At 35.3% G+C, this 21,620-nt stretch overlaps 1 protein-coding gene across 1 annotated transcript in view; it reads left to right on the plus strand.

Moving 5' to 3' along the window:
- Positions 1–21,620, plus strand: part of Gp210 (nucleoporin 210) — a 246,615-nt gene that overhangs the window by 163,735 nt on the left and 61,260 nt on the right. Inside the window, exon 21 of the mRNA XM_073992963.1 lies at positions 218–370. Coding sequence (XP_073849064.1) covers positions 218–370 — 153 coding nt within the window. The remainder of the gene's footprint in view (positions 1–217; positions 371–21,620) is intronic.

A 21,620-nucleotide genomic window follows, 5' to 3' on the forward strand; every position in this document is an offset into this window, starting at 1 on the left:
CGTACATATGTTTGGGACAAATGAAAAAGGCAAATAACAAAGAAACAATTTGCAACAATTATTAAAGATAGGATAGGAATTCGGATACTTAATTTGCCTTGGCAAAGACATGTGATTTTTTTTTTTTTTGAAGAAACTCATAAATAAATAATGAACATAAACTAATTCCTTGAATATTTTTCATTTATTTGATTTTCTCTCCATCTCTTTGTTGTAGGTAAAACCTTCAGATCCCGCATATTTGAAAGTTTCTGTGCATACAAAAGCTCACGGCTCTATTCAGTATAAAATAAAAATTTTGAAACAACTTCCACTGGATGAACAAATATTTGTTCATGTCGTCTCACCATCAACAATGCAGGATATACAGGTAAGTGAAATTACATGATAGTACATATTTGAAACTCTCAAAACTAGATTTTCAAGGTATGAGATTGTGAATTCAATGTTGGAAAATCAAAAAATTCTTGAGAAAATTTAATTTAAGAAGAAGTTATGTTTTCGGATGTGCACTATGGGGAATAATATATACATTTCATTGCATATCTGGCAAGAATAGAGCAATTTTGAGTAACATCTTGGTATTGTTTTTATTTTTGAATTTATAAGTTTTGTGTAATGGCACATCCGGAGTACATTCTCATTCGGTTAGAGAGGAACATACCATGGAGGAGACACTAATTACATCTGTCGTTCAGCTGGTTATGAAGTAGTTACTAGTTTTACAACGTCTTTATAATAGTGGTCTTGAAGAAAAACAACAACTACAAATGTGTAAATTGTTCTTTGGTCCACGTGGTGGCTATATAACTTCATAGCATCAATTATTATGACAAATATTAATATTAAATTTCCTATTAGAAGATTATACCGATGATATTATTGTCATTGCACCCTGGGATCTGAAACAGTTTTCTGCAGCAAACGAGGCAAAATCTGCTACTTCGCAAGGGCTGTATTTGTAATTATTTATAATAACGGGCAACTTTGCTGCCAGTAGTCGGTGTTTAGACGTTCAAAAAGTTAATGGGAAAGAAAATTGAGTTTATGGGAGAGGGAGTAGAGAGGAATAAGAGGGGGTACACATACCACTGTACTCGCAAATTCTGTTTTGTTTCTTTATTCTTCGCAATTTTTTATGCATACATTTGAATTAAAAACTTTTGTGATGGAAAATAAATTGAACAAAAAATCATCAGTAAAAATTAATAGTAAACATATACATATCGACGCCTCCAAACAATAGTATGCTAATTCGACTTAGCATGTTTTCAAGTTCTTTACATTTTTATATTTAACGTCCTTTAACATAAATTCTGTCAAATTTTGGTAATAATCGGACAATCCGAACAGAAGTTATAAACAAATATTTACTTAGCATAGTACTGAAGGTCAACGAAATTTCCAAACTTTTAGAGCTTGTCCTGCAAAACTCACTGTTCAGAATTAGCAAACTATTATTTGGAGGTGTCGAACGTCCTTTAACTTAAATTCTGTCAAATTTTGGTAATGATCGGTCAATCCGAACAGAAGTTATAAACAAATATTGACTTGCATAGTACTGAAGTTCAAAAAAATGTCCACACTTTGAGAGCTTCTCCTGCAAAACTCACTTTTTAGACTTAGCATACTATTATTTGGAGGTGTCGATATGTATTTATTTAATTTTTAATTAAATTTAATTTCTATCAGAAATATCGCCTTAGTATTGCCTTTGAATGATCAAATGAGAAAATGAGTGTGAAGAAGAATCAGAAAAATAACAAAAACATTATTTGCGTGTCTAAACTGCAAGGACATTTTAAAAGAAATTGAGAAGAAAATTTGCCATTCCAGTTTGAACATATGAACACGGACGTAGCAACAAACACAGCGAAAAATAACTATCTATAGAAAAGGAGAACTTTGGGCCACTGAGGGTCCTTAATAGGAATGAATAGGAATGAATATAGGTACCACCTTAACCAAAGAGACAGTCTAGAGAATATGGATCATACTTCGTTTAGGATCTGGAAAAATAATATTTTACGATCATTAACAAAAACTATAGCGGTTTATTCCGTCTGGGATCATAAGGGACAAAAGAAGCCTTAGAAGCTTCCAAGTAGGTTAATTTTTTAGGCATTCATGGAGTAGATGTCATAAACAGTATGGCTAATGTGCAAATTATGTCCAAATCGGGTACTCAATTTGTAAGTTAGCGTGCCCACCAGTTGTTGTTGTGGCAGGTACTATATGTGCGTATATGTCTTTATTTTACTGATTCGGCTCTGCTTCCAACTCCATAATGAGAGTGGAGCTAGGTCAGTTGGTTTGGCTAGGCAGATTTTCTGTTTTGTGCCATCAATGCTGGCCCAGTAAGAATTGAGGCGTGTATACCAGTCGGATCTCAGTTGTGCCAAAACAACTCTCGCTTGTCTAGGCAGCTGTTGTTTTTCCGCTGCCACGGATGGTGGGTAATCTCCGAGGACGCTATTCTTACGATAGGTTCTTATAGGCTCGGTGACTGCAATAGTACGAATATCTTTCAAACCTGCCTGATAAGCCCGTTGATCTGGGGACGTTCCTCCCGAGATCATGAAGTTCTTTCCATTGCATGCCTATAAATCATCCTGTTGTGCCGACGCACCGGCAAGATCTTAGTCTTCTCATGTAAATTGTCCACCTAAGACATGAGTAGGCACCCTGTTACGGTTCTCAGGGCTGGATTCTGACAAGCTTGCAAGTTTTCCCATTACGTATCAGTTATGTACGTTGGCAAACCACACTAGCGCCGCAAAGCTTACCACAGACCGACCTCTGGCGTTGTACATATGTGCTTAACAAGCTTCCTTTATCTGCCCCCGAGTGCTGACGGCTAGGGACTATGTTGAAACGTGAATTTCAATCGGAAAGGTTCTTGCCTCCAACGTAATTACCAAATTTCAGTCATTCCGCTAGGTTGTTGGGGCCACAAACTTCAAAATACGGAAAATCGAAGCCAAAACCTTCAAAATACCGAAAATCGGGTGGGACCGTTCTACGGGGGCTACATGAAGGCGTATAGCTATAGCGACAAATTTCATGTGGAAAGCATTGTACCCCCAATAAAGGCTAAATACTAAATTTCAGCCATTTCGGTTGGTTATTGTGGCCACAACCCTTAAAATACCGAAAATCCGGAGGTATCTTTTTATGGGGGCTATATGAAGGTATGGACCTGTACCGACAAATTTCTAGGGGAATGTTGTATACCCCCAACAAACACTAAATACCAAATTTCAGCCATTTCGGTGGAATATTGAAGCCACATCCTTCAAAATACCGAATTTTGGGAGGTATCGTTCTATGGGGGCTATATGAAGGCGTTGACCTATACCGACAAATTTAAAGGGGATAGTTAAATACCCCCAACGATGACTTAATACCAAATTTCACCCATTTCTATAGGGTATTGTGTATTGACAAAATACCAAATTTGAGCCATTTCGGTGAAATTTTGAGGCCTAAACCTTGAAAATACCGAAAATCTGGAGGTACCGTTCTATGGGGGCTATATGAAGGCGTAGACCTATACCGACAAATATCTGAGGAAAAGTTTTATACCCTCAACGAAGACTAAGTACCAAATTTCAGCCATTTCGGTGTGAAAAAAGGCTAAAACTTTCAAAATATCGAAAACCGGGTGGTACCGTTTTATGGGGGCTATATCAAAACGTGGACCCATTTGCAATACCAAACATCCTAGGAGTAATAGAAACTTTTATACCAAATTACAATGCTCTATCTTTAAACTTGCGAGCTGAATCTTGATTTCAACCGACGGACGGACAAACGGACGGACATGGTTATATCGACTTAGACTTTTACCCTGATCAAGAATATATATACTTTATAGGGTTTCCGATGAATATTTCGATGTGTTACAAACGGAATCACAAATTTAATTATACCCTCCATAATATGGTGGAGGGTATAATTAAAATTCAAAAAACATTTTAAATCCCAAATATAAGTGGTCAAAACTAAAGCACCCCCAATAGGGTGGGGCGATTTGTGTGGAAGGAAAAAAACCTTAATGAGCCCTTCGCGTTTCTGATTCCTGGGATTGAACTGAGCAAAAAAGTCCACTGGACCATATATTATGTACCGTGAAAATCGAGCCTCCCGATTTTGACTTTAAGTTTTTTATTGACGTTTTTTGGATATTTTGGCATATAACAGCCAAATCATTGAGATTTTCAATTCAGCACAAAGACAAAAATTGTAGCCAAGACAGTAATTGAAAACTCTCTTATACATCGCAAAATCATTGGAATGCTCCTTCAGGCAGTTTTGGCCTTGAGAAGGTGCACACTTTTCGAAAAATGTCGATAAATGACACTGTGCTACAAAATTTGACCAGAAAAATATTCAAGTGTTCTGATGCAAAATTATATCGTGTTGGGATCCATGGACAACGACAATGCGTTTAGTTTAGTTCGTTGGGGTCACTTCGTTTTATTTTTTTATAACGGTGAAAGTAGTGAAAATCTGGGTTTCTTACATTTTCAAATTTAAACGGACATATGTTCTTTTTTCACAACGGATTTCTAGTGATCCTTCTTCCTTTTAAAGGGGTGAATAATATGTATCTTTAGAACAAGTTATTATTTGTTTAAATCGGTTAACAAATGCCTAAGTTATAGTGGTTTAAGTCTGAAAACCCCCTCAAAAAAAAAAAAAAAAAAAAAAAAAAAAAAAAACTATAACTGAATTTCTCATAATTTTGAAAATAATTATTGAACAAAACAAAAAAACATATTTTTGAATTTTTTTCGGTTGATTTTTGAGTTAACGCTCGCCCACAAATCCCAATCGAGAGCTAAGATCAGGGGATTGGGCAGGCCAATTAAAAGAATTTCTGTCAAATTATTTTAGAACCACTCCTTGTTATCTTACTGCAGTTCAGATAGGGTTTGGCGAATTTAAGTCTGTTTTTTTTCCATTTTTTGACGACTAAATAAGCCGGCTTCTACCGCTCTTCTGTGAATGGTTCTTTTGCTAATTTTTAAATCTAATCTTAGGGTTCTTAGTGGTCACAAAACTTTTCCACCAAAAATGGTGGATCTGGGTCCACGTTTGGGTATAGCTCCCATATAACGGTACCTCTCTATTTTCAATATTTTGATGATTTAGGCTACATTTTCCGAAAATAAATTATTTCGTCTTAAATAATAAATAATTTAGTATCGCCTATGCATACAAGATGTGCGTGTTTCATCCAGAATAAATCATCATCATTAAATGATCAGGCTAGGTTAGAGTGGCAGCCGGTACCTCCAGCTCACATAGACATATTGAGTGCTACCACAGACCCAGTTGCCCCTCATCGGAACCAACCAGTTTGATTAACGAAATCATGAATACGGCGAATGTCGGCATTGGCTAAGTCTGTCAGCCGTGCGAAAAATGCTGATCCCAATACTTCCAAACGCTTACCGCTATATGCAGAGCAGGAGCATAGTAAATGATCGACGCTTTCAATCTCCTCTTCATGTCTGCAGCCTCTGCAAAAATCATTAAATATTACCACAGTCTTTTGGTGTGATTCCCAATCAAGCAGTGAGCAGTCAACACTGACACCAAGATTGACAAACACTTCCTATCAAGTGATAGAAGGTAATTTGACCGTTTCTGGTAGTACTGTTTCCATATTTGTCTAGATACTCTACACTTATCTAGTCTCAACCACCATTTATTTGATAGCTCGACGGCCTCTTGATCAAGCCGAATTTTGCATGTTGACAGCGGAACACCAATATTTGCAAATTCATCACGAATTTGTAATTTGGTCCCCTGCCTAGCAAGTTCGTCGGCTTTGCAGTTCCCTGGTATATCCCTATGCCCAGTCACCTAGACGAGGTGTATGTTAAACTGCTGTGCCGTTTCGTTAGGTCTGCGGCAGTCAAGAGCTGTTTGAGAATTTATCCGTGTAGATAGTGTAGATTGTAATGTTAATTTTAGTCAATATGTTCCGACTTAACCAATTGGCAACTTCCCTTATTGCGATTAGTCCCGCCTGATAAACACTGCACGTATCAGGCAATATTCAAATTCAGCTCATTACAATGTATTCCAAAGCCAACTCTTTCGTTCAGCTTCGAACTGCCTATGTAGAAGTGGAGAGATTTATCGTCTCCAGGTATCCTGGACTGGCAGGTATATTACTTACAAAGTACCTTTCGAATGTGTATACTGATGGTATAGAGTCAAGTCGATTGGTTAGCATTTCACAACAAATTTTCATGTAACCGTAATTCGTGTACTTCCACCAAGAAAGACAGTTCAGTCTTATTGCCGCACTTGATGCAGACTTCATAGCCCCTACAACTATTGGCAGTAAATGGAGAAGGACCTGTAGAGCCTCTGTGGCAGTAGTTCTTAGTGTACTTATGGTGGACCTGGGTCCACGTTTAGGTATAGTCCCCATATAATGGTACCTCCCGATTTTCAGTATTTGGATGATTTTCCTTGAAAAACTACTGATGATACTGTATGAGATAGTATTTTTTTCTAATTTCTAAATACAAATATCCCTTAACTACTGTAATGACAAAGTATAAATTATATTTTATATAATAAGGTCATAAAACGATTATAGACAAGTTTATATAAGAACGTTCTGAATGACAAGGGTTTGATATTAAATATTTTACTCACTGCCAAAGTAAAGCATAATTGGAAATTTTCATTCAAAACATATGAAATCGGATAGGATTTTTCTTTAGAGACTGTGCTAAAACTGGGTACAGGTTTTAGACCATCTCCTATTTTCAATCATATGTCACCTATAATCATACTTGTGACTATAGACTAGCTTGTAAAAATGCCAATTACTTTATTTTCTTGAAAAACTACTGATATGAAAAATTAATACGCCTCTAAAAACCACATATCAAACGTTTTTTTCGCAGTCTTATTTTACATTGCGAAGTTACACACATTTATATTTTATAAAACATGCGGAAAATGTATATTTTCTGAAGGAAATCTTTCTGCTGTCGTTTTTCTAGGAAATCAGTGATTGTAAAATGTTCTTGTAGTTATGTAATTAGCAAAAGACTTGTTATTTAAAAATTTAATGAAGTTAAGAACTTGAAACTTGTTACAACAATAAAGTAACAAGTGAACAAACACTTTTCATATGTTTGAATGGAAGAGTGTGAGCATGTGATTATACATACACACACATATAACAAAGTATTAAAATATTCATATTTTCTCTCATTTAACGTCAACTTCAAAATGACTGATGTTGAAAACTTGGTTTTATTTAAATTTTCTAGTGTTACAATATTTTGTTGTTGTCGTTCAAACAAAGGAAATACCTCGGCACATTTCCAAACCGGGGTATGAAGGGTGGGTTGTAGATAGCTACAATAAAAACAATTTCTTGAAATCCGAATCCAACTCCAGGGAAATTTCCCAGTCTCCGGTCTCCCAGTCAGTCTCAAGTTTCTTTGAATTTACATCTCTCTGATGCTGCTGCAGATGTACGCTCAACTATTTGGTATTTCAATAGTTTTTGTTCAAACAGCGATAAGAACTTTATGAGCTGAAATTTGTATATTTTTTATTTGACAGTGCCAGTTGTTGTTGTTGCTGTTGGTGTTGCTACTGCCTTCCACAACATACAATGCACAATGCAACCAACCAACAGCAATGCGGCTGCTGCCTTAACTGGTTGGATGCTTGGTTAGTTGGTTGGTGTATCTTTATCCGATTTGTATACCATATATTTATCTGTGTGTTTGTCAGTTTAAATGTGTGTCTGTGTGTATAAATATCGTAAAATTACATGCAATATAATATGTATGTGTATATACAAATACATAAATACATACATATTGTATTTTGTAAATATTTTCATTTATATAAAATATATGTATGTTGAAAGTATAAATATAAGAAATGTATAGTATGTAGAGTATGTGGAATGCGTGCTCACGTTTTTCGTTCATGAAACACGCACAAAAACCTAGCACACACACACTGATGTGAACATCCTTTTATAACTTTCCTATAGTTTTTATCCGTAAATTTCGAGAAAGTTTATTATAAACATTTTTGTTAACAACTTTAATTTAAATTTATTTTAAACTATTTTTGTTTTTCTACACTTGTACTTTCTGCTTTGTTTTTTGTTGAGTCTTTGATTTAACAGTATTCCGAAGATAATATGGGAAACATTTTGAATGGTTTTTTACTATTTTGTCGAAGGTCACACTAGCGCTGTTTCAACATGGCGACTTCGAGTTTATTGGCGAGGGGTATGAGTTAGTGAAACCGCTGTGCATGGTTTTCTGTGTTTGCGATGTTGCATCTTTCTATTATTCGTTTCAAGAAACTCGCTAGTGTGACCAAGGATTATCCAACCGAAATTTTCTTCAAAGGACAATGAAACATGGTGTAGAACCGATGTATCGAACTAAAGGTATTTTCATAAATGTACATCCGATCTATATCGACTTAAAGGCAATGTCGTAATAAAAACTGAAATAACTGGCCTAAAAGTATTGTCCCAATCTATTTGAATTATTTCAAAGAGTAAAGTCCTTTGACTAATGAATGTAAAGTTGTATGAAATTCGAAATACAACTGTTTGATGTTTTACGTTTTTGTTCGAATTCATTTAATAAAATGTAATTATATACCTATATATAATCCCGTGAGCAACTTCCAACCTTTTATAATTGTCAACAAAAACTGCGATGGTTCAGAAAGGGGAAAATCGCCTGACCAACACGAAGTGAGCTATTTTATTTTTCCTCAGGTACTAAATTTTAGTGAAACCCCAACAGTAGTGGACTGGAACTTTTTGGGAACAGCATGGAACACAATTTCGTTTTCGTAGAATGGTGCCCTCTTTCAGCCTATATACACTTTTGTACCCATCCCGTTCCGTCCGTTTTACCACTTTTTTTAATTTATTGAAATTACATGGGGAAAATGTGTTTATTCTCCATACCATTTCCCGTAATAATTATGTTTTTTTTTCACAAATGGACATTTTTTAAAAATATAAAAAACTTTTGAAAAATATTTAAATTGTTTGAAAAAAAAAAAATGGTTGAAAATTAAATAAAATAAAAAAAATGGTTGAAAATTAAAACAAAATATATATTTTTTTGTATTTTTATGGTTTGTTTATTAGTGCTTGACCTATTTTAACATATGGAACATATGAAAACTAAAAAACTCATATTGTGATATAAAATATAAAAAACACAACATTTTAACTTTTACCTTGAATTCCTGTAGTAGTTACCTTTTTTGATATTTTTGATGCATCGGAAAGCTGATTGTGTTATCTGTCGAACAAAATTATGAAAATATTTCTACCCTTCCAAAGGTTACAAAGCTTTTACCAAAAAAAAAAAAAAAAAAAAACGATTCTGAACCACAGTGCGCCGTATGCTATATTTTTATATTTGACAACAGAACCTACTTTGTACTGCCATAAAGCTCTGCTGGTCTTCCTTATTATGAGGTTACATGTTTTTAACTCTCCTAGCCCCTTTGTCAAATATGTATATTTAACGTGTATCAATGTTAATTAAATGAAATTATTTTAGACACTGTAAGGGTTAATACACCAATTAGACCGAGACATATTTGCCATTAAAATAAAAAAAATAAATATTAAAATTGGGATGGCAAATTCACAATTTGCAATAACTCAAAACCAACACATTCTGTATTGACTTACACCTCATACTACTGTCTACTTTCATTACCAGAATTTTCCCTTGGAACAGAAAAATAACACTCCACCATATTTTATATTGACACCACATTTCAGCAATTTCGGTTCTATATAAAAACGTGGACCTGCACCGACATTTCTCTACCGGAATATTTTATACTCTAACGATGTAACCATTTATGGAGGCTATATGAAAACGCTGACCTATACCGGCCATTCTCTGCGGGAATGTTTTATACACTCAATGAATACCGAATTTCAGCCATTTTGATGGAATAATGAGGCTAAAGCCGTCTGTGTGGTTGGCTGTTATCGTCCGATAAATCTGGAACGCATCAACGGAGTCAAACTTTATAATATTTTGTAAAAACTTAGTTTAAATTCAAAGATGGACCATATTGATCCACTCCTTAGAATTTCATATCTGCCCACACAGACAATGTGGGGACGTAATTTCACTACATTTTTGCTGGTGTGGACGGAAAAAGTAAATGGCTTAAGGAAAATCCCCAATATTGCACAGATTAGCGACTGTATAACGATGGAAAATTTCAGGTCATATGACATTTATGGCTAGTGTAAACACACCTTCACATCGGAACCTTGGCGCGTATGCTTGTTATCAAGCAGGCAAATTAACATTACAATCATACGTACTAATGATAAACATAAAAAATTGCAGAACTCATTTATTTTTAACCTATTTATATATATAGTTTGTTTCCCCTAATTTCGAAAGTTACTTCCTTTCGTAGTAATATAATGTGATATAGCTTGTTTGGCCTCTCCTAAGCAGCAAATTAACATCACTTTTTTTGTTTTAATGTGTTTTTTACACTTCAATCACTATAAATTAGCTTGTTATCTTTCCAACAAAAAATGTTTGAAATCCGTTACGAAAAAAGTTATGCCTGTTTAAGTTCTAAAAACCTTATTTATCCTTAATTTTCCGTTATAAAATCAACAAATGAAGTGACCGTAAAAACAAAGTTATTTTCGACTTCCGTGGACTCCAACAACGTATACAATATCATAAAGTTCATATTATTTCAAGTTAAAAATATGCCCAATAAAGCAAGTATTCTTCAATTGAAGATATTTCAAAATACTGCTACCATATTAACCTTGAAAATCGACTACCGTAACCATGACTGATTATCGAGTACCGACTATACTCGATTTATATTCGCTGCCACTGTAAAGAATTTTCCTCTCCTTCGAAACACTGTGAATTATGATGGCAAAGATCCAAAGTTATCAACCATTACTTCAAGTACTTTTATCAATTACTTGCATGAAGAGCAAATGTAATTCGTTATATCATTGTGTTTCAATGTGTGTAATATGTGGTAAATCCTTTGTTGTTGTTGCATACAACATATACCATTCGATCGTCGTTATATACAACCACATCCAGATGATGATGGTGGAAGTGGACATGGATGTTCGTTCGCATAGTCATGCACTCTTAATAGTGCAGCAGCAGCACACACGTTTAACAAAAGTTTAATATATATGTGGGTGTGGGAAATGCGTATGTGGGTGTGTTCGCTTGAATGTATAAGGAAAGCGCATACACGTGAACTGACATCAGCAATTTATAAAATTATCTCCGAATAAATGTAGGTGAGCGAACAACAATGAAGGTGTTCGAAGTGAGTACATGTTGTTGTCGGTTAGAATAGCAGCATGGTCGGAGCTTTACATTCTCTGGCTGGCTATTGTTTGCATGTTCAAATTTATATTTGTGAGAAAATGTATTTTGTTGCTGTTTTTGTGTTATTTATGTACAAAAGTTGAGAAGAAATTTTCTAACATCCTTTCATACGTCCATTATTGGGTAAGACTGTCACAATTCAAATGAAGCACTTTGAATTGGACACGTTCATTTGTTCTAAACTGTTTTGCAAAGCAAAGTTAACGTAATTGTCTTAATCATTAAGTAACTTTGGAAAATCGAGTACTAATTGCTTTGTTTCATTCATTCTCCTGGCTAACATTGGAGTTCGTGTAGTCTAAAGGAATATTTTAATTGTAGTTTTTTCAAAACCGATTGCTAAAGTCTGGAGTATTCCCCCATTCGCTTAACTGCATCATTACTCTATATTTTACTGATCGCTACCAATATCAACCCTTAAAAATTTACCACTCATTGACACTTTTGATTACTAGGAATCTATTCCCAAAGATAACAGATTTCGTAGGACTGTTTTCTTCAAGAAGGCGGACGGACAACCATTGCCTTATATCTGCAATTCAAACTCATAATTATAAACCGTTGGGTATAAACTTCTGAAACTTCGTGACTTATTTACGGACACGTACCTCATTGAGAAAAATAAATCATGAATAGTCTTGATTCCTGATTCCCATGGAAAAAAATTCTCTCGGAGAACATGAATAACTGATGAGTGATCCGAAGGTTTGAAATTCGAATACAGTAAATAGTAGTAAATGTTTTAACCAAGTTCGGTCATAATATCTTTTCGGAGATGACTCGTAACAGAAATTGGATAAAAGTAAAATTGGCGTGAAATAGTAGTTTGGTCAAAAATGACTCGATTGCGAAGTTTTATCCATCTATCTCAGCCATAATGATAATTAAAGTCTGCTACCGTTCATACTGATATTCATACGAGCAATACGCACATTGGTACTCTTCAAATATTTTTTACTACCATCTATAGGGTCGATCGAACTATAATATAGATAAACTGAATTACGTAACATGTCTCTAATGCCAAGTTTACACTTGCGCACCAAAATCCACTGGATTTCACGAAATCCTGAAATACACCCCGGTGTTTACATTTATTTTTTGTTGATTTCAAACATATCACAATGATCAAGGTAGATGCAAATGCGCAGCTGATCGAACATGAATTTTCAAAACAAGTTGTTGTAAATTGAATTAGTCATCAAAAATATACGACAATATAGAACTTTACAACTTTAATTGGAAACTTATCGTAAAATTATCTATATATGGTATTAATTGTGTATAGTACTGACAAATGAAAAAATAAAAAATGGTTTTATCGTTAAGATATTATAATAATAAATTTTGATAGATAAAAGTTGTGCTCAGAACCTGCACAATATTAGTACTTGGAGTAGTTTACCAGTTTAGTGCTAAAAATGCGTTCCCGTACTTCGAAATCTAGCAAGACTTGCACTTCTCTTTAAACAAAAATAGCGCCGAATAACACCCTCTTCTTCTGTTTTCTGTCATACAATTTTGGCCTAGTAGAAACTAGCAGCAAGCATGTTCATCGGCACCTAATATGATAGCTGATACGTTGATTTTGACATTTATGCTGGAGTTTTTGCAATTTCCGTCATTTTCCGTTCCCGTATTTTTTAAGTAATTTGTATGGGGAAGCAATTTTTGACAATTTGCTCTTTTTTCTAACACTACCATTAAAAAAGTACCGGGAACACAATAAAAATAGCATGCAACATTGTTTACAAATTTTGATACTAAATTTTTTTTGTGGCAGCAATTGACCATCTACCTTGTTTATTGTGATACGTGAAAAGTGTTGCAACTTTTGGTACTTTTTTTAGGCAAAAACAGGGTTGTATATCATGTGTACTGTGATTTCGATGTTGATTTTGCTGAAATCACGAAATCAGATGATTTCATTTTTGCATGCGAAATCATGATAAATTTTGCTTGATTCCGCGCTAAATCACGAAACGCCTTCGAAATCACGAAACGACGCCGAATGTAAACCAAGCATAAAAATTAATATGTTGCTAGTTTTAAGATGTTGCGATTTGCTTCCAAAATAACTTTGGGTCAAAATATGTATATTATCTATATGTACGTGTCTGTATATGTATGTAGATATATATTTTCCAAAAGTTTTCGTTGCAACCAAAAATAAAGGGTGGACTGGGGCAGCTGTTACAAAAGTGTATGTATGTACACATATATCTATCTATGTGTATGTTTGTATGTGTGTTAACTTTGTTTTGTTATTGTTTTAATATTGTAATCTAGTGGATTAATTTAAATAGTTTTTCTATTTAAAAAATTGTTTTTCATAAAGTTTTAAACTCTTTGTTCTTATTTTGTTCATTCGTTGTTGTTGTTGCATTTCGTTCGTTCGGTTTTTTTTCTTGTTTTTTCTTGTTGTTGTTGATGATGATGGTGCTACTGCTGTTGATGCTGGATGTAGTGCTATTTTTGTTGTTGTTGTTATTGTATGCATATATTGAGAATTTAATTAAAATTAGTTCTTTTATGAAATTCGTTTAAAGTTTTTGTTTTTTTTTTAAGAAAGAAAAATTGAATCCCTGCAATTTATTGTCCTACAGATGCGGTAAAATACTAGCAGCATGGGCGGCAGCATCAAACCCAATCAACAGAATACGTAACAAAGCTTCTTTGGGTTTTCTTAAAAGCGGTTAATTTAAAATATAATTGTAATTTGAATGTGGGGAAACATTTATATTACAATACTAGCAAAGTGCCCGCTACTTCGTATGCGGAAAGGATATAAAAAACATATAAACAATATATAATATGGAAATGCCGAGCACTGAAAATTAACAGCGAGACCAACATTGCACAGCAATACTCTAAATCCAAAAAATACCGATTCCAGCACTGTCCCTACACCCAATAGTACGATTTTCCAAAACTGCCTCAATCCTTCACTGGTATAATTAATTAATTACTGGTGAAATCTTAATTCCAATAACAGGATTCGTGCCCATAAGTACGAATTTCAAAAACTACCTCCATGTCTCAATCCTATACTCTTACCAAATTCACCTGTACCAAATTTAGTAATTTTCGTACCCATAAGTACGAATTTCCAAAACTACCTTAATCCTATACTCCAACAGTAATCTCAATTCTAATTTCAAGGTTTCCAGATTCCAAATCCCAATTGTACCAAATTTAGTACTTTTCGTTCCCATAAGTACGAATTTCCAAAACTACCACAATCCTACACTCCAACAGAAATCTCAATAACACATTTCAGGATTCTAGGTCTATCCGTTCACCCAAATCCAAATTATACCAAATTTATTGCTTTTCGTATCCCTAAGTACGAATTTCCAAAACTAACTCCATCTTACACCCCAACAGCAAGCTTAATTTTAAATGTCATTATTCCAGCTCTGTTCGTTCACCCAAATCCAAATTTGGTACTTTTTGTACTCATAAATACGAATTTTCAAAACTACTTCCATTTTACACTCCAAATGTAGCCTACGAAGTACGAATTTCCAAATTATCTCAATCCCATACTCTAACATCAATGTTAATTCGAAATTTCAGGGCTCTATCCGTTCACCCTAAATCCAAATTTAGTTCCACTTAGTACTTTTCGTAAACTTAAGTACAAATTTTCAAAACAACTTCCATTCTACAATCCAACAGTAGCCAGTCTTATACTCCAGCAGCAAATTTTATTCCAAATTTCAGAAATTCAGCTCTATCCGCTGACCCAAATCTTAATTGTACGAAATTTATTACTTTTCGTAACCCATAAGAACGAATTTCCAAATTGTCTCCATACTACAACATCAATCTTAATTCAAAATTTCAGGATTCCAGCTCTATCCGTTCGCCCAAATCGTAATTCTACCAAATTTAGTACCATTTAGTACCTCTCGTACCCATAAGTACGAATTTTCAAAACTACTTCCATTCTACTCTCTAACATCAGCCTTAATACAAATTTCAGGATTCCAGCTCTATCAGTTCGCCTAAATTATAATTGTACCAATTTTAGTATCATTTAGTACTTTTCGTACCCATAAGTACGAATTTTCAAAACTACTTCCGTTCTACTCTCCAGCTCCATCCGTTCACCCAAATCGTAATTGTACCAAATTTAGTACCATTTAGTACTTCTCGTACCCATAAGTACGAATTTTCAAAACTACTTCCATTCTACCCTCCAACTGCAGCCTTAATTCAAAATTTCCGGACTCCAGCTCTATCCGCTCAACCTAAATCCAAATTGTACAAAATGTAGTACCATTTAGTAAGTCCATATTTATATTAGGCAGTTTTCCTTTCGGCAATTGTCAGTTTGAAGGTGAGAGAGGTGAGGCATATGGTAACCCTTTGCCTCTCAACACCCTCTCTCACCGACAAACTGACAATTGCTTCAAAGAAAATTGCCTAATGTAAATGTGGACTACTTGTCGTACTCATAAGTACGAATTTTCAAAACTACTTCCATTCTACTCTCTAACAGCAGCCTTAACTCAAATTTCAGGATTCCAGCTCTATCCGTTCGTCCAAATTGTAATTGTACCAAATTTAGTACCATTTAGTACTTTGCGTACCCATAAGTACGAATTTTCAAAACTGCTTCCCTTCTACTCTCTAATTCAAGTTTCAGGATCCCAGCTCTATCCGTTCGCCTAAATTATAATTGTACCAATTTTAGTATCATTTAGTACTTTTCGTACCCATAAGTACGAATTTTCAAAACTACTTCCATTCTACCCTCCAACTGCAGCCTTAATTCAAAATTTCCGGATTCCAGCTCTATCCGCTCAACCTAAATCCAAATTGTACAAAATGTAGTACCATTTAGTAAGTCCATATTTATATTAGGCAATTTTCCTTTTGGCAATTGTCAGTTTGAAGGTGAGAGAGGTGAGGCATATGGTAACCCTTTGCCTCTCAACACCCTCTCTCACCGACAAACTGACAATTGCTTCAAGAAAAATTGCCTAATGTAAATATGGACTACTTGTCATACTCATAAGTACGAATTTTCAAAACTCCTTCCATTCTACTCTCTAACAGCAGCCTTAACCCAAATTTCAGGATTCCAGCTCTATCCGTTCGCTCAAATCGTAATTATACCAAATTTAGTACAATTTAGTACTTTTCGTACGAATAAGTACGAATTTTCAAAACTACTTCCGTTCTACTCTCCAACAGTAGCCTTAGTTCAAAATTTCAGGATTCCAACTCCATCCGTTCGCCCAAATCGTAATTGTTCCAAATTTAGTACCATTTAGTACTCTTCGTACCCATAAGTACGAATTTTCAAAACAACTTCCATTCTACCCTCCAACTGTAGCCTTAATTCAAAATTTTAGGATTCCAGGTCTATCCGTTCAACCTAAATACAAATTGTACAAAATTTAGTAGTTGCCGTACCCATAAGTACGAATTTTCAAAACTACTTCCATTCTACTCTCTAACAGCAGCCTTAATTCAAATTTCAGGATACCAGCTCTATCCGTTCGCCCAAATCGTAATTGTACCAAATTTAGTAATCTTCGTACCCATAAGTACGAATTATCAAACTACTTCCATTCTACCCTCTAACTGTAGCCTTAATTACAAATTTCAGGATTCCAGCTCTATCTGTTCAACCTAAATCCAAATTGTACCAAATTTAGTACCATTTAGTAGTTTTCGTACCCATGAGTACGATTTTTTAAAACTACATCCATTTTACTCTCCAACTGTAGCCTTAGTTCAAAATTTTAGGATTCCAGCTCTATCCGTTCGCCCAAATCATAATTGTACCAAAATTAGTACCATTTAGTACTTTTCGTACCCAGAAGTACGAATTTTCAAAACTACGTCCATTCTACTCTCCAACAGTAGCCTTAATTCAAAATTTCAGGATTCCAGCTCTATCTGTTCAACCTAAATCCAATTGTACCAAATTTAGTACTATTTAGTACTTTTCGTACCCATGAGTACGATTTTTTAAAACTACATCCATTTTACTCTCCAACTGTAGCCTTAGTTCAAAATTTTAGGATTCCAGCTCTATCCGTTCGCCCAAATCATAATTGTACCAAAATTAGTACCATTTAGTACTTTTCGTACCCAGAAGTACGAATTTTCAAAACTACGTCCATTCTACTCTCCAACAGTAGCCTTAATTCAAAATTTCAGGATTCCAGCTCTATCTGTTCAACCTAAATCCGAATTGTACCAAATTTAGTACTATTTAGTACTTTTCGTACCCATGAGTACGATTTTTTAAAACTACATCCATTTTACTCTCCAACAGTAGCCTTAGTTCAAAAATGCAGGATTCCAGCTCTATCCGTTCGCACAAATCATTATTGTACCAAATTTAGTACCATTTAGTACTTTTCGTACATATGTGTACACTTTTCCTAAACCACCTCCTTATGTCAACTGTACCTTTTAACCTTGATTCTCACACCAAATTTCAACCTATAACCTTTATTCGTTCACAAAGTACGAATTGGCACCAAATTTAGTACACTTTAGTACTTTTCGTACACTTATAGTTCGAATTTCTAAAAACCCTTTAGTGCATCTTTCCTACACTCCATCAGTAACCTTCATTCCAAATTTCGAAGTTCTAGCTCTACCGGTTCGCCAAATACAAACGGTACCATATTTAGTACCTTTTAGTACTTTTCGTACCCTTCCGGTTCGAATTTCCAAAAACCCAGCCTTATCTGACCCCTTCGGACCAAGAGTGATCCACACCCAAAATTTCAGGATTCTAGCTTCAGCCGTTTCGTCTGGGCGTTGATGAATCAATCAGTCAGTCAGTCAGTGAATCAGTCACTCTACTCTTTTATTAATATAGAAAATGATATGTGTGTGTTATATAGTTACTATTATCGATTTGTGCTTTGCATTGTTAATTGTGCGGCAAGTGCAATCATCCACCTTTTCACGTTTAACATAATTAGGGTTTAAAACTATTTTTTGATCAATTACATTTTCCATTGTATCAAACTGAATATATCCTATTAAAAGAGTTGTGCCCAAATTAGCAGATTGGCAAGGGTAAAGAGAATTTAAAAATCACCACTTCAGAGAGCTGTCCTATCGTCAGATCATCAGGAAGATGATAGAATTTTTCTGAACATCATCGCTTCTAAAGGCGCTAGCTAAATATCTGCTGGTCGAATACCCGAAATAAGACCAAATTTTCCTGTGGAGGCGACTGGACTAGCAAATGAGCGTGTTGAACTTCGTAGTACGAGCCCTGAAGACCCAAGAGTTAGAGAAATGACTCTTGAAGTAGGCGAACATAAACTGAAAAGGTGGGTAGACCACATTGGTGCAGGATTACGTAAATCGAGGGTAACGGTTAAATCACTCTCGAATCTGGGAAATAATGAAGAACTGTTGTTATCTTCAACGTCGTGGCAGTAACAGATCCGAAAAGGCGCTCGTGTTATTTTAGTCGGAACATCTCGAGAGTGATAGGGCGCAGAGGAATGTGCTTCGCTTTATAAGAGCCCTCCCAGCCGAGGAGATACCACACAATTCTCCCTCCAGCCGTGTTTAAAACGTTGGATAATCAATTATATGTGTGGACGCTAGTCGTATGTAGAATTCAGAGATGAGAAGCCAGTCGGGTAATATCGTCGATGGCATATGTGGTAGGTTAAATGTTTGCATACAAAATTAAAATATCCGCCGTTAAATCCAATGTCCAATATTCCAATCCCCAATGTTCACCACCTGGACGGCTCAAAACAGGCTCCCCTGAACATATTGGCCGTGGTTGTGCCCCTATTTCGACCACTTGGGGTGCTGACAAAGAAACTTTCTTGACCTCTTATCAAACAATAGGCCGGTGTGTGGTAAGCTATGCGAGATAGCGCCGCTACGCAATGAAATAATATTAAAACCTGTCAGAATGCCGCCCTGCGGACAGCAACAGGGGTTGTGACCAGTGACCATCTTCATGTGGAGACGAATGTTCTACCGATACATCAACAAAACAAGGTGTTGTCGATGCAGTACCTGCTTGGGTGTTACCGGGAAAGCCCACTCATGTACGTGAGGGAAGATCTTCATGATCTGGAGGGAGAGAGTTCCAAAGGTATAAGCGCAGACAGTACAGTGTGTATGCCGTACTCGGACACCATCCTTCATCCATCGTAGCAGAATAACGACACCATATCCAACACATGCCCTGCATGTGGATTGGGTCTGCAAGACACGCTGCATTCGTTTAGTTGCCCAGCATACCCCACTCACCCGTCCGTCTCCTGACTCTTTATGGAATTTGCAGAATTTTTGAATTTGGAAACAGAGGAACCAGTTGACTGAATAAGATATATGAACGAATTGGATTGATACAACAACAAAAATAAAATATTTCAAATATCAATATTTCCAATTGGACAAAATGATATTTTAGATTTTATATATAATTGTTCCACAAACATCCCATACGGGACAAAGGAGACTTCTCTCATATCAATGAGTGCACCCCGATTCATATTAGCTCAATGATATGGGACCTACAGTTTATCGCCGAGTCCGAACGGCGCATCCTAAGACACTACTTGTAGAGAAGTTTTACATGACTGAAATACTCAGAAAATGTCGCCAATATTACTGAGGGGTACTTTGCCAACGTTGAAAATTTTGATGTTTGCCTGGCCGGGGAGATTTTAGATTTTAGTTCCCCCAAAACAAGGGATTTGGCAACGGTTTTAAGATTCAAAGCAATTTTCATTACCGATAATGCTATAATTTCGATCATAACTACAATAAATTTTGATTAATAACAATCTGCAGCCAAATGTAAATTCACTGACATTAATGTAAATACATACCCATTTTTTCATTCGGCATGAATAAACATGAGTCGTTAAAACTTTTTGGCGTTTCATAATTAATTTGCATTTACCGTGATTCGTTGTATGCCGTAAATCATAGGTATGTTTTTGTTAATTTATGTGTCATCTAAGTTTAGGAGATAATGACAGTTTACATTTTACTCTTGCCAGCAAAAATTAAAAATGCTAAATTGGAGTCTAAATATTTTTTTCCTTCCTAATAAGAGATTATATAACATTATTAGCAGAAACAAATCCCACCAACAATAAGTATTATTTATTTTTGTAATAATTATTGTTGACCTTTGGATTATTTTTCATCTTTTATAGGTCATAGAAAATAAAAACAAAATTTTTATATTTAAGTTTAAAGATTTTTATTTTGCATATATTTCGATCGTAATCTACTAACATTATTTTCATGGAATTTATCTTGGGGTTACGTTTTAATTTCTTGTCTGCAATTGTATCCTCCGATTTTTAATTTATCATTCTTCCTTTATAACAAGCTTCATTTGTGTTGTTTATTTATTCCGAATTCTTCGAAATGCTCAAAAATGCAACTGGTTATGCCAATTCATAGTGTCTCTATTGTCCTCCATAGACTTGTCTAACTATTATGGTTTTAGTCATAATCCCCTTATGTCCTTTCGTCTTGTTTCGATTTGCGTACGTGATAATATTTTGAAATATTTTGTGTGACCTACAAATGCAAAAATTTCACTACCAAGACGACGATATTTATTGCTAAATATTGCAATTACAATGTAAAAAAAGAAGATTCAATTTAAATATAATTGGGGCATGGATGACATACAAAGACCAAGACAAATCACTTCGGTGCAACTGCAGCAGTTTGTCCAGTTGCTGATGTTGTCCATCACAGCAATGCCTGCCTGACTGTTCTTCATGTTGGTTGTTTCTTCTCCTTTTGTGTTCAAGGAAATATGACAACAAATTTGTCACAGACACACACACACACAATGACACAGACGAAAGACATGATTCGTTTCCCCTTTGCAGTTGCTGACCATTTTCCAAATCTGTGAAGTGAAATGGAATGAAATGTAATTGCAAAGACTTCTTGGTCGGTCACTGAGCCATGACTGATAGTTGGGAGGGAGCAGCAGCCGGTACCAGCAGCAAACGGGAATTGTAGAGCTCTCAAACAAAAGGGAACTTTATTATAGAAAGACAATCAAAGGATTTCGGTGATTCGAAATATGTCCCTGAACATCAGTTTCTGTGCTTTCTTTTGTCTGCCGCATGCCGCAGCACCAACCAATCGACCGACCGACCAACAAGCATTACGCTTGCAACATCACCA

This window comes from Musca autumnalis, unplaced genomic scaffold, assembly GCF_047663935.1.
Source record: "Musca autumnalis isolate F117 unplaced genomic scaffold, ASM4766393v1 scaffold_5, whole genome shotgun sequence".
NCBI lineage: Eukaryota > Metazoa > Arthropoda > Insecta > Diptera > Muscidae > Musca > Musca autumnalis.